The 12,644-nt window shown below is 39.4% G+C and overlaps 1 protein-coding gene across 1 annotated transcript in view; it reads left to right on the forward strand.

Moving 5' to 3' along the window:
- The first annotated feature begins 3,101 nt into the window (after nucleotides 1–3,101).
- Nucleotides 3,102–12,644, forward strand: part of lrch2 (leucine-rich repeats and calponin homology (CH) domain containing 2) — a 30,821-nt gene continuing 21,278 nt past the window's right edge. The window contains exon 1 of the mRNA XM_034140268.1: nucleotides 3,102–3,596. Coding sequence (XP_033996159.1) covers nucleotides 3,287–3,596 — 310 coding nt within the window. The 5' untranslated portion in view covers nucleotides 3,102–3,286. The remainder of the gene's footprint in view (nucleotides 3,597–12,644) is intronic.

A 12,644-nucleotide genomic window follows, 5' to 3' on the forward strand; every position in this document is an offset into this window, starting at 1 on the left:
AGCTTAAGATTTAAGTCTTATTTAACGGTTGGATACAATTCAAATAATTAATCAAACAATTCAAATAATTAATCAAAATTTGAAAAGTTACAAAAGGTATTGAATACATTTAATGGAGTACAAGTACACCATGTACCTCATTGTAGTGGGGCAGCACAACATTTAAATACTCAAGTCAAATTGTACTTAAGTACAGTACTTCAATTCATGTACTTAATTACTTTACACCACTGTTCATGACGAAGACTTTCTCTTATTATCATAGACATTTGTCTTTCTTAGGTGATGTATTGTAGTCGAATCATTCCTGTGCTCACTTTAACAAGTGTTGCTTCTTTAAATTCCCATGATGTCAATAGCCTCTTTTCTTATGACATTAAGGAGCCAATCACATTTACTTGAGTGCAATTTTGATGTAATTGAGTATTTCCATGATATGGTTCTTTGTACTTCTATTTCACTACATTTCAAAATGGAAATATTGCACTTTTTACTCCACCTCTATTTATTTCTCTATTTACTTTCAATTTTTTTTATTATTGATACAAATCATACATAAACTAATAGACTGTGAGGTATTATTATGAAGGACATTCCCTGTTAGTAGGTTTCTCAAATAAGCTACTCTTTTATTAACTGCAACATTAAAGTGATGAACACATAATTTAATCAACATTATAATCCATAACTTTATTTTGATGCTATGCTATTTTAACAAAAAGTAAGATTTTGAATGGACTTGGCACTCTTGAATTGTATATAGGAACAACAAATTATTATATGGCTGACCAGTCAACCGGAGAGTCTACAGGACATTTGCTGGTGGCCATTGTTGTGGAGAAACCTCTGAAGTTGGGCCGGATTTCTTCCAGATCTTCATAACACTGGGTCAATATCACTATAAAGTAACTTTGGTGCCCCCATCAGAATCACTCAGTTATCATGAAAATGTAGCAGAATAATGAAACTCTGAGGTCTTATTATAAACGGCCAAACATTTACACACATATTAGTACAATGATAAGTCTCTTGAAATGTGTTTCCTTCATTTGATACCTTATTTTTTCATTGGATGTACGTGATTTTGGCATGTCCCACTAACTACAGTGTGTGTAATAAGTGGTTAAATGATACTACATTTAAAAAAAAATGATATGGTTTTATTGTCCACAACGAGTTATTTGATAAAACGAGTCATTTTGATCATGTATATTCTATTTTCATAATGATATTGAACATTTTTCATGTGTCCCTGACATTTGCTGTCCACCCTGTCATTAAGGAGTAACTGCCCCATAAAAAAACCTCTGATGTTTTCAGTGACATTACTACCACCATTTTGTCTTTCCTCAATGGAGGCTGAGACATTGGCTAGTTGCAAAGTAAGTTTTTTAACTTTTATTTCGAAATTGTAATCACATTATGTGTGTAGTTGGATGTTGTCAAGCTTAACATGTCCACTCTGTCATAGTGAAATGTCAATTTAATTAATATAAAAACCTTTCAGAAATTCGAAATATGTTTGTTAAACAGTACACAGTCACCTTGCTAACTGAATCATGTTGCTAACTGAAGGTCCACCATGTGCTCATGAAATGCTAATATTAGCCAAAAATGTCCACCCTGTCATTGTCCACCCTGTCAGCGAGCCTTCCATAAATAATATAAATATGAAATTATGGCAAACTATTTGTACCATTGTCCACCCTGTCAGCAATACTTCATGACAGGGTGGACATGGTACAAATAGTTTGCCATAATTTCATTATTATCCAAATACTTTTTCCATTAACTGAAATATATTGTTGAGAAAGGGACTATAGCTTTCTGAAAATGTACATGTTATAATCACTATGTAATTACAATGTATTTACTCTGGAAAATCTCAGATTTTTTTTTGGAAATGGGGAAGTCTCAAATGCACCGTATGGTGATATTGACTCCACTATGTTAACACTTATTTCACTTTCAAAAAATCAACAGAGTCAAAAGAGTTCCAATAGAATAGAGTTTATTGAAGATTCAACAGAGTTCAGCCAACGCGAGTCGGTCCATTGAGGGACTGCCTTTACAATGTTCAGGCTTCTTCTTATATTCATTTCTTAGCAGTTGTCATGCCTTTCTTATGAGGCTCGCAGTTACCAGACACCATGAGGGTCTCAGGGCAGGCCCTCCTTCTTCACCTTGACTTTCATTGTTTCTTCCACCATCCTGAATTCCTTTAGTCAATCGTACTTTATTTGATATTTCGGCCTAGATCATTTTTAATGGTGTTTTTGACATTCTGGCCTATCATTTTTAATGGTGTGTTGACCATGCTATGTCTTTACCTGCCAACTCCCTAAACAGGTGCAAGGATTCCCATAATGAGAACATTCCACAGATGAACAATTATTAGGGTTGTTATATAATATGTCCCATACACACAAACAAATATATCCCATACCCAGGGACCCGGAATCTTTTGAGCCAAACAGCATGGATTGACATAGTGTGTTTTGGCCAACCAGAGGACTGTTTGAAAAATTAAAACCGTTAGGCTTTACTGCTCCTAATCTGACATTAGGGAAGAACAATGAAATACCTCATTAGGATGCAGAAGTAACCTGTTTAAATAATAGGCTGCTGTGAAGTTATCAAAGTGACAATCTATGTAACAATTATTATTTCGCTCAAAGCTTCCTCTTTTCAGTTTGACAGCAGCTGTTCCCGAACCAGTAGTGGCAGCAGATGATGAACCATAATTGCACAAACAAACAAACAAACAAACAAACAAACGTAGGCCAGTAATGACCCTATGGGTGCTGTACTTCGCTGTAAATCTATCATACAGACTATTGGATTTACATCAGAGTATAAGGTTACATTACATTAGCATTAGGTTTATGTGATTTTGATGCAGTCTCAAGAGAAAGGGTGTTCAGATTTGAAACCCCTCTAAGGCAAACATGTGTTGTTTTTTTTATAATATTGGGCTATATAAATAAAACTTGATTGATTGATAGTTAAATTGTAATTTGTCAAATGCCATCCACTGCCCTCCAGGCATCATGGTAGCCTCATTTAAAGACATCTGAATGTTAGATTGCAAGAGGGGCCCCCTGTCCCCTCTGTGCTGCACTGGGTCCCCTGATGGGAGTTTGATATTAGCAGGTGGAGGAAGGGTAAAAGCCTAAAATGGCCACCACTATACCATGCTCACCATCACCAGCTCCATCATCATCATCACCAGCAGCACCACCTCAGAAGCCCATCCCCTAGCGTCCGTCCAGGGAATGAAGCCCGTATGCGCATGGGCGGAGATACTGCCGCTGTGCGCTGTTATTATTGTAAGAGTAATTTCTTTTTTACGAAAATGGCGTCTAGTCAGGGAGGTGTGGGAGCTGTCACGGCTCTTCAAAGCCATCACTACTCCAGCGGACCTCCCTGGACCCCGGGCTTCAGCCAGTACCAGCACCAGCAGCAGCACCACACGGCCCGCAGCCTGGACCGGGCTCTGGAGGATGCCGTGTGCTCCGGGATACTCAACCTGAGCGGCAGGAAGCTGAGGGAGTACCCGGGGATGAGCCAAGATCTGACCGACACAACACAAGCAGGTGGGTTGCTGTGCAGGCATGGACTACAAGAACCCACGAGTCAATGTGCTTCATGATATCAAAATGTACTCACTCACACATTTGATGTCTTTGTGTATGCAGCATGCCCGCATTGTGCATGGCTTTTCGTGATTTTCTGGATAGAGGCGCAGTAACGTGGAGGTGACAATATTTAAAGGGATACCGTCCGCTGGAAATAATACACTATACATCCTGGTTGTAATTACTGTCCACTTAGGGTCATGTATGACACCAGTTTATTGCACAAGGGGCTCGGCTGCTGCTGTGTGGTTGTTATGGTCGACGCTTACGGCTTTTAGTACCCCCCCCCCCCCCCCCTCCTGGGACACATGAATGAGACGCACCCAGGCGCTGTGTGTGCAGTGGTTTGTACACCGAGCTGCATTGGATCTGGCACCGGGCTACTGGAGCAGAATATGAATGAACCTATAGGGCAGTTGTAAATTCGTGCGCACTGATTATCATTTGTAGTGAGCATGTGAGAAACGTAGGGGGCCCTCATGCTTCTTCATCTTTCGTTTTTTTTGTTTTTCATTTTCGGCACTACCAGACAAAAGATGCATGCAGTGTACTTGCAGCCTCACCCCCCTGCCTGCCTGGGTGTATATGCCCATATAGCAAGATCTGCCAGGGAGGAAGCCCTTGTCTGCTTTTGGTTTCATTAAGTAGTACGCACATAGGTATTATTTACTTGTTCTTTGGTTTAGTATTTTATGTCCACAAGAAGGAAAATATTAATGTATCATATAGTCAGGTCAGTCAGCAGGTCAGTATTAGTCTCATGTTTTCTGTTTGCTGTGCTATCACAGCATGTCTAATGCAGACTATATTAGACATGGTGATTTAATAAAGGGATTATCTAATTTACACATGAAGGATGACACAATAGACTATACTGATAAGATTGTGTTAGAAGAAACCCCTGTGAAGGAGATTATTTATTTATTTCTATTATATGATATACATAATATAAGGCTGATTAAATGAATGTTATTGACAATGAAATATAAATCATTCTAATTCATGATAATGGACATATACATTATGCTGCCTCCTCTCAGAGGTACCATATGGTGTCACTCCGTCATGTGCAGCTCATGGCAAGCTGCAGCTCATGGCAAGCTGCAGTTTGCTGGAGAGCCCCTTACCCCCCAGGGATTTACATTTTCTGCCATAAGACTTTGGTATCTCTTCATATACTGACAGCTTGTTGCTAACCGTTCGACTGACAGATTCAAACACATGCATGGGAGGCTGTGGCTCAGTGGGTAGTGTGATGGACTTCGAATCAGGGGATAGCAAGTTCGAGTCCCACTGCAGTCAGCATGTCGTTGTGTCCCTGGGCAAGACACTTCACCCCAAAGTGCTCCTGTGGGGATTGCCCACAGTACTGAATGTATGTAAGTCGCTTTGGATAAAAGCGTCTAACAAATGACATGTAATGTAATGCATGGAATCAAAGTTTAATTGAAAATTCAATTTATAGTCTATATTCCTTAAAAAAACTATGGCTCCATTGAGACAAATCATGGATCCACTGGATGGGTGTTTTTTTAGGCAATGCACCTTTATGTATAGAGCTTATTGAATTTGTACGAATCTCAAAGTGCTTTACATTTAAAAGAAAGACAAAAAAGAAGAAAGAGGCATGCAAAAAAAGAATATCAGGCATATGCAGCACAGTGAAATGAAGAACATTGAAATAAAGACTATTTAAATACACCCAATACCTGCACACACACTTACACACAGTAAATACATACTTACTTATATACACAGGGTTTACTCACACACTGACACCTTTCATAGACCTGAGAAAACAGGGTGGTTTTGAGCTTAGCTCTAAATAAACATACCGTTTTTATAGACCACAGCTTATCAGGCTTCCTCCTCATGAGGTTGAACAATTTGGACTTGAATGCAGGATGCTGCTTTTCTATGTCAGTGATCTGTTATTTTAAATGACCTGTGCATAAAAAGTGTGAAAATCCTGACGAGATGCCATAGATATTATGCACAGGCGTCCTTAAAGAGGAGACGGACACAACAGGAAGTTCAGTTAGTCAGCAGACTCACTGTACACACAATATCCTTTAATAACGATCAGCTTGTCTAGATCTAAATCAGGACTGTCCAAATGTATCAAGAGAGTTGCATATAGGATTTCCAAATAACTGCTGAGTGCACTTATATAACACTGATAGCAGTCACAACAGATATGAGTGTACATGTCTGTCACACCTTTGTTGTCTTGCTTGCAACCCGTCACTGCTGCAGTCTTTTCACTTTTTTTTTTCACTTCTTCATTTAGATGCCTTGACTATAAGGTGTGCCAGAGGCAAGTCTCACTTTGAAATGTGCTAACAGAGATACACACCTCACTGCAGCAACATCCTTTACACCATCTCCAATCTGTGCTGTGAATAGAACAGCTTGGAGACGCTGCTTACAGCCTTAACACTTTACTCGATAGATCAGCTTTTAAATGGAATGAAAAACAAGCTCATTTGAATACACTTTTGAGGAGTGAAATGTACTGTTTCCTCTGAGAATTATAATGATAGGATGTCTTTGGACCATGGCAATATAAAGGCGAATGCCCTTGGAATATTAAAGTCCAAACTCGTCCTTGCATCCAAGCATTCATTCGGTATTATTATCATTTCAACCTCATCCCTTTGCTGTGTTAGGATTTTTTAGTTTTCTTTATAGAATAGGGTCTAACCGAGTGGCCTCCATCTGACTAATGAGCAGCAGAAGGCCCCAGTGTGTGTAGACAGAGGAAGAGAGAGGCTCACACAGGGGTGTCTGTTTGCAGTGAACTCCTGGCAGTTTGTCTCCACTCAGTTTGTTTTCCCATGAGAGAGAGCTCCAGCTCCGATCTGCTGCCCTGACCTTGGAGCAGGGCTGAGGAGCAGTGCACCAACCTGGGCAGATGCTCAGGTTCATTTCCCAGCATGCCCCTGCCTGTCATTAGCTGCCCCCCCAGGTTACACACACGTCAGACAGTGAGGGGCTTCGGTTGCGGTTGTTTTTTAGGTGCATTTAACAACTTTTTCTATTGTCGTTTCCTTTCTCGAAGGAATATTTGTTTGGTCTAAAATGGTTTAAAAAAAAGTTAGACCAATATGATTGTCTTTTTTCCCAATTCAAAATTCAAATATATTACTTTTACTTTGACAAAGGAGTAAAGAAAATAGATAAAAATCATATTGAAGTAGCAGAAATTAGAGAAGTTTTACCTTTGCTTCTTTAAAAATGAAGTAGACCACTAATAGATCATTCTTTGCAGCGCTAGTGTGTTTACATGTGCACTATTCTCAGACATGCAACATATGGGTTTTTGTATGGTAGCTCAGGGGAATCCTTATAAACACATCGTTTTTTACCAACAACTTTGTTTGGTTTTGAGAGAACATAAGGAATTAAGTTTACTTAAGAATATGGGTCATGTGGTTAGGTTTATATTCCCTTGTTTTATTCTGCCTCATAAATGAAGACAGCATCTGTCTCACTACAAATCTCTCGCCTTCTTGTATCCTCTGTGAAGGGTTTGTTGTTATATTTAACAGCCAAATAAATCTCAGAATGAAAAGTATGCAAGGTCAAAGAAAAGATAAAGAGGTGGGTTTTCTAGCCAACTGAGAGTGCGTGCAAAGGTGATTTGACAGCCATGATCAAACCTAAAACTCGAAGGTTCATTGTATACCGTGTCCATCTTCTAAAAAAGGTGGAAAAATTAATATCACACATTTGTATTTGATCGTGACTTGAAGCAAACAGTATGTCTCCAAGAATGCTTCTTTGTTTACATTCCTGAGAAGTTTAGTTGTGAAGGACAGTCTCCATGAGGACACAAAAGGATCGTGCTGTTATTCTTGGATTTAATAATCAACCAGTGTAAATACTGCTGAGCGTCACGGCTCGTTAAAGTAAAAGCACATGACAGACACTCAGTCCAAAGGCTATTAGACCCAAGGCAAATAAAAACACAGCAGAACACTTCACTGTGCTACTCATTGTTTGTGCTCAGAAATATCTTAGGCGTCTTATTAAAGGCTTCCCTGTCCTTCCTCTTATCATGGCTGTTTATTTATTGAGGGAGGCTACTTTAAAGAGCTGTCTCCAAAGCGTGCTGCTTTTTCTTTACTTCTAACTAGTTTTTGCTTGATCGTAGTAATATAAGAAAAAAAACACATTCCAAACTGGTCAGGGCTTCGTCTAGATGTGCCTTTGCATGTCGAGACAAGAAATGTGCATACCTGTCTGCAGGAACACAATGCCTTATCACCCAAATTACGCCACTGTTAAATATTTTACTAGTAAAGCTAAATGACCAAAATTGAAATAACGATTGTGAATTTTTTATTATGCACGCACTGGCGTCTGTCCGTCTGTTTTCACCAATGAAATAGTTGAGAAAGGCTTATCAGGAAATGCTAACTGGAGATTATTAAATATTAACTGGAAAAGTATGATTAGCCCACTGTACCTTATATAACTTTAGTAAATTAGGCCAATATGTAATGCTAAGTGCAGTTAAAATATGTTTGTTTTTGTGTTCTACTTTGCTACTTAATTTTAGGGCTGCAGCATGTGATTATTTTAATTATTGATCTATCTATGAATTAACTACTATTTTAATTAATTAAACAATGTTTTAGTATATATTTTGCCAAAAAAGAAGCATAATTCATTACATATACATCTCAAAATGCAAAAAATCGAAGACAAAACTGTTTCACCCTGCAAATTAGAGAAGTAAAAACCAACAAACGCCCAATTATAATCTTTAAAAGAAGCCTGCAAATAAATTAAGAAACTATTGTGTCATTAAATGCAGACTGTGCTTTTGTTTATTTTAATAAGACCTTAGAGCATGCTTCGGTTTGATCCGAAGTTGGCAGTGACACCTCCTCCGTGAGAATCAGCCAGGGGTCAAGTGTATAGTCATGACTTCTGTTTCCTCATATATAATGCAAAATATGGGTCCATTTTTTGATTTCATTCCACTCAGTATATACTTTATTCATGACCGCTTGTAGTTTCACCAGAGAAGATATAAACACCAAGACTGTGACCCATAAATTATGGATTATGTGTGTATCACCTCCTTGGACCAAAGCATCAAAAATAAATCAAGCATTATGTGAGCATTAATATTTTATATCTTAAGTGCTTATAATAATGTGTCTGGGTATGTTTATTGTGTATATACAGTATGTTGTCGGTATGGGGTTGCTGAACATCAATGGTTAAAGCGTAGAAGAACTGGTAAGGGAAGTGTAGACTGTGTGACTGTAATGCAATGACCAAGTTGGTGCGTGCGTGCGTGTGTGTAGTAAAAGTGAAATGTCCCAAATGAAAGCACCAACAGACAACCCCCACAAATAAACCGTGCAAATACAGCTGCTTGCCCCCCGCCAAACATCACACGCACACAACAGTTTAACCACTCCATCACCATCCGCCATCACCATCCACCTGTCAGTGATTCAGCAAAAGTCCTGAGCCATCCTGGACACCAGCTTCAGTTGTTAGCTCATCTTATCACTGTTGTCATGGCTCATTATCAACATTATGAGAAACCCCATTGGTGTATCTCCTAGGGCTGTACCTGTACCTGTGCAGCTTGATAAGGTTCAAACTTTATTGCATGTGAAAACTAGCCATCCTTTTCCTTTTTTAGCATGAATATTCTTTCTATCCAAACCCAATATGTCGACACAGTTACAGATAAAGAATAGGCTACTACACTAATATTATGAGTGTACAATTATTTGTTGAATTATATTCCTGTTGTGGATCGTATGTTTTTGGAATTGTGTGATCAAAAGATGACGTACAAATCTAAATGTATTTAAAGAAAAAATACAATGCAATGCAATCATTTTGAAAAGTCAGAACATGTTTAATGTGTAAAATTACTAACTATATTCTTTGCATTTTAACTTTCAAAAACAACATTTTTGCAGCTTAATGTTTTTTTAACCAGAGTAACACATTTAGTCTGATGAATAATTGTATTCAAATTGTGGATTTAGTTCCTAGATTTTAATTATTTTAGGGTGATAATGTGGTAACAGGCTTACAAAGCTTAATAAAAATCCTCAGTAAAAGCTTCGGTTGTAAAAAAAAAAAAAAGACAGTGGTACAGCCCCAGTATCTCCAGGAGCAGATTGATGAGCAGAAGCACATAAAATCACTGACCAGCAGAAGGTTCCTGAACCTCAGCGAGGCTCCAGACCACTCCCCAACCGGCCAGCCAGACACGCGTTTCCCCCGAGTGCAAATAATTAACCCCAATTAATCATGTTTTTGACATGTTCATTAAATTGAGCGCTGTATAGAAGTCACTGAGGTGTTAAAATAAATGATTGGATGGTAGTATTTTTACGTGTACATTTCTTTGCAGTTTTCTGCACTTGATGTATGGATTTCTGGTCGACCAAAAGTGATATTCTTGCACCGTTTTATTAAGATAGAGGCCATTAGACTGCTAAACACCTGAACTTTTGAAAGAACATCCATAACATTCATCTGTTTGCAACTTATATATATATATCAATATTCCAATTACTTGTATATAGACTATTCTGCACTATTTCTATTATATTCTATTTTATTTTATTTTATTTACTTGCACTATTTTGTCTGTTTTATTGTATTGCACTGTTGGAGGAGCGTGATTTTCATCGACATAACTACACTGTAGCTATGAACACATGACAATAAAAGCCTTGAATCTTCAGATGATCTCAGGTTGAAGATTAAAAATTGCAACCTGCTATTCTCCGTTCAGGAGCAGTAGTATAGTGAGAGAGACTGTAGTCTGTTATTTCCTCCAGCCCTCAGCAGGATGTCTGCTAGTATAGAGTTGGCTGTGTCATGGAAAAACATAGCTAGACATCATCTGCACTACTAACATAAATGAATAGATTAGTGATTTGGCGTGAGGGTGCAGCGTGGTGGAGCCTGGGTGGAGCAGTGGGCGACCAGCAGGAGGATAAAAGCCCGGCTGTGAGCTGCAGATGGTGCTCGGCCTGGGATGGAGGAGGGAAAAGGGGATGGAGACGGACAGGCTCACAAAGACTGCCTCCACCCACCCCCATCGCCCATCCACCCATATGATTCCTCCGCTACAGAAGAATCCCCAGTTGTTTGGCTGGAGGGAGGGAGGTCTGTGTACAGCTGCGTTACAGCATCAAGGTCCGAGCCTCAGGGAGAGGCAGAATTGACTCTTAATGGAAAACAAGTAGACCCTGTGACCCCAGCTTTGGTCTTTCCCTGTGTGGTAATGTCTGTCTCCCTCAACCTCTCGGCTTATTTTCCCCATCGTACTGCTGACTGTCTCATGGTCTGCGTCTCACTTCTGCTTATTGGCTGCTGTCAGAGCTCAGACCACAGCTTCTGTCGGGTCTATTTCTGAACATTTAATACTTGTTAAAGAAAGTCTATCAAAAAAGCACCGACACAATAGTTTTGCTCGCCTTATGACAAGGATTCAAGGCTTTGATGTCTGCATACATTTATTAAAAATATCCTTGAATAAAAGCTACTGACATGACATCAGTAATCCATCCTCGGAAAACAGAAACCTCTAAAAAAGGACATTAAGCATGTTTTTAGGTTCACAATGATATTTTGTTCTTCTACTGTTACATTTTAAAATACTTCAATGTAAAAAAAAAGCTCTTTCTCATACTGTCTGTGCTGCAGCACCTCTTTACACCCTCTGTCTGAACCCAGAGCCCAGTCTGCTCTGGGTTCTGGCAGGCACTGTTGTGATTGGTCAACCTCTTAGAGATGTCCCGCCCCTTAGCCTATCACTTACAATGTGTTGGAGCGCTAGCCAATAGAAGCATGAGTGTTGAATAGTTACATTCATTTTAGCCTCTGCAGACCATTTACATGCAAAAAAACTCCTATAAAACACACTAGAAATAAAGAGAAAAACCCCCCAAAAGCTTAAAGGTGGAGTAGGTAAGTTTGAGAAACCGGCTCGAGATACACTTTTTGTTATATTCCATGGAATGCTCTTAACATCCCGATAGCAATGAATATCTTAAGTGCTTTGACAAAAAATCCATAAAAAAATGTCATCTGTGGAAGCCGTAGTACTGTAAAAAGCACGACCAATCATTTTAGCCGGCCCGGCTAAAATAACTGGATGGCCTACCTGCCTGTCAGCCTTCCATCTGTGCACAAACTTATCTCGTGCCCTCATTGGTCATGTGCGCGTTCGTGTGTGTTGGAGGAGGGGCTCTGTAAGGAAGTGGCAGATTTGTTCCGGCTGTGTATTTTCAAATCCTAGTGCACTCGAGCTGGTTTCTCCAAAATTACCTACCCCACCTTTAATATGTCCTCTTTAACAGTCAGACAGTGAGTGCAAAGTAGTGCCCATATCGCTTAATTGTTTAATAAAGGCTGGTAGCTATATGTGATTGCATGCATTAAGGGGATGGAGTCGTTTTAGCTTTCAGCAGTATGGCTGTGGCACATCAGTGAGGTGGGACAGAATAATTGAAAGCCCTTTTTATCTGTGGCTGGCTGTGCAGCTCCTCACAGAGGCCCCTAATTATCATGTCACCCAGAGATAATTCAGGAGACAAGATCGTTCACACACACATACACACACACACACACACACACACACACACACACACACAGGCACACAGGCACGCACACACTCTAATTTGCAGCGGCTGAATCAATATGTGTCTGAAGGTGAAGTCTTATCAATTATGTAGTCTTTACATGTATTGTTCTCACCTTCCCCATGTAGCCTCACTTTTCCTTTTTAAATGGATGCCGTTTGTGTTATTTAATTGACGACGGAGAGAAATAGAAAGATAGTGTGGATTTGTGTGCATGTGTGTGTGTGTGCAGGGAAACGTCTTAGTCTGTTTGAGTGATTCAAGCAACCTTGATGTGACTTGATCGAGGCTTTTACGCGTTATACAAAAGGCTTGTATAAAATGTAGGCCTCCACAAGTCTGCTTAATGATGATGACTATAATATAGTAC

The sequence above is a fragment of the Trematomus bernacchii genome, unplaced genomic scaffold (assembly GCF_902827165.1).
Source record: "Trematomus bernacchii unplaced genomic scaffold, fTreBer1.1, whole genome shotgun sequence".
Taxonomy (NCBI): domain Eukaryota; kingdom Metazoa; phylum Chordata; class Actinopteri; order Perciformes; family Nototheniidae; genus Trematomus; species Trematomus bernacchii.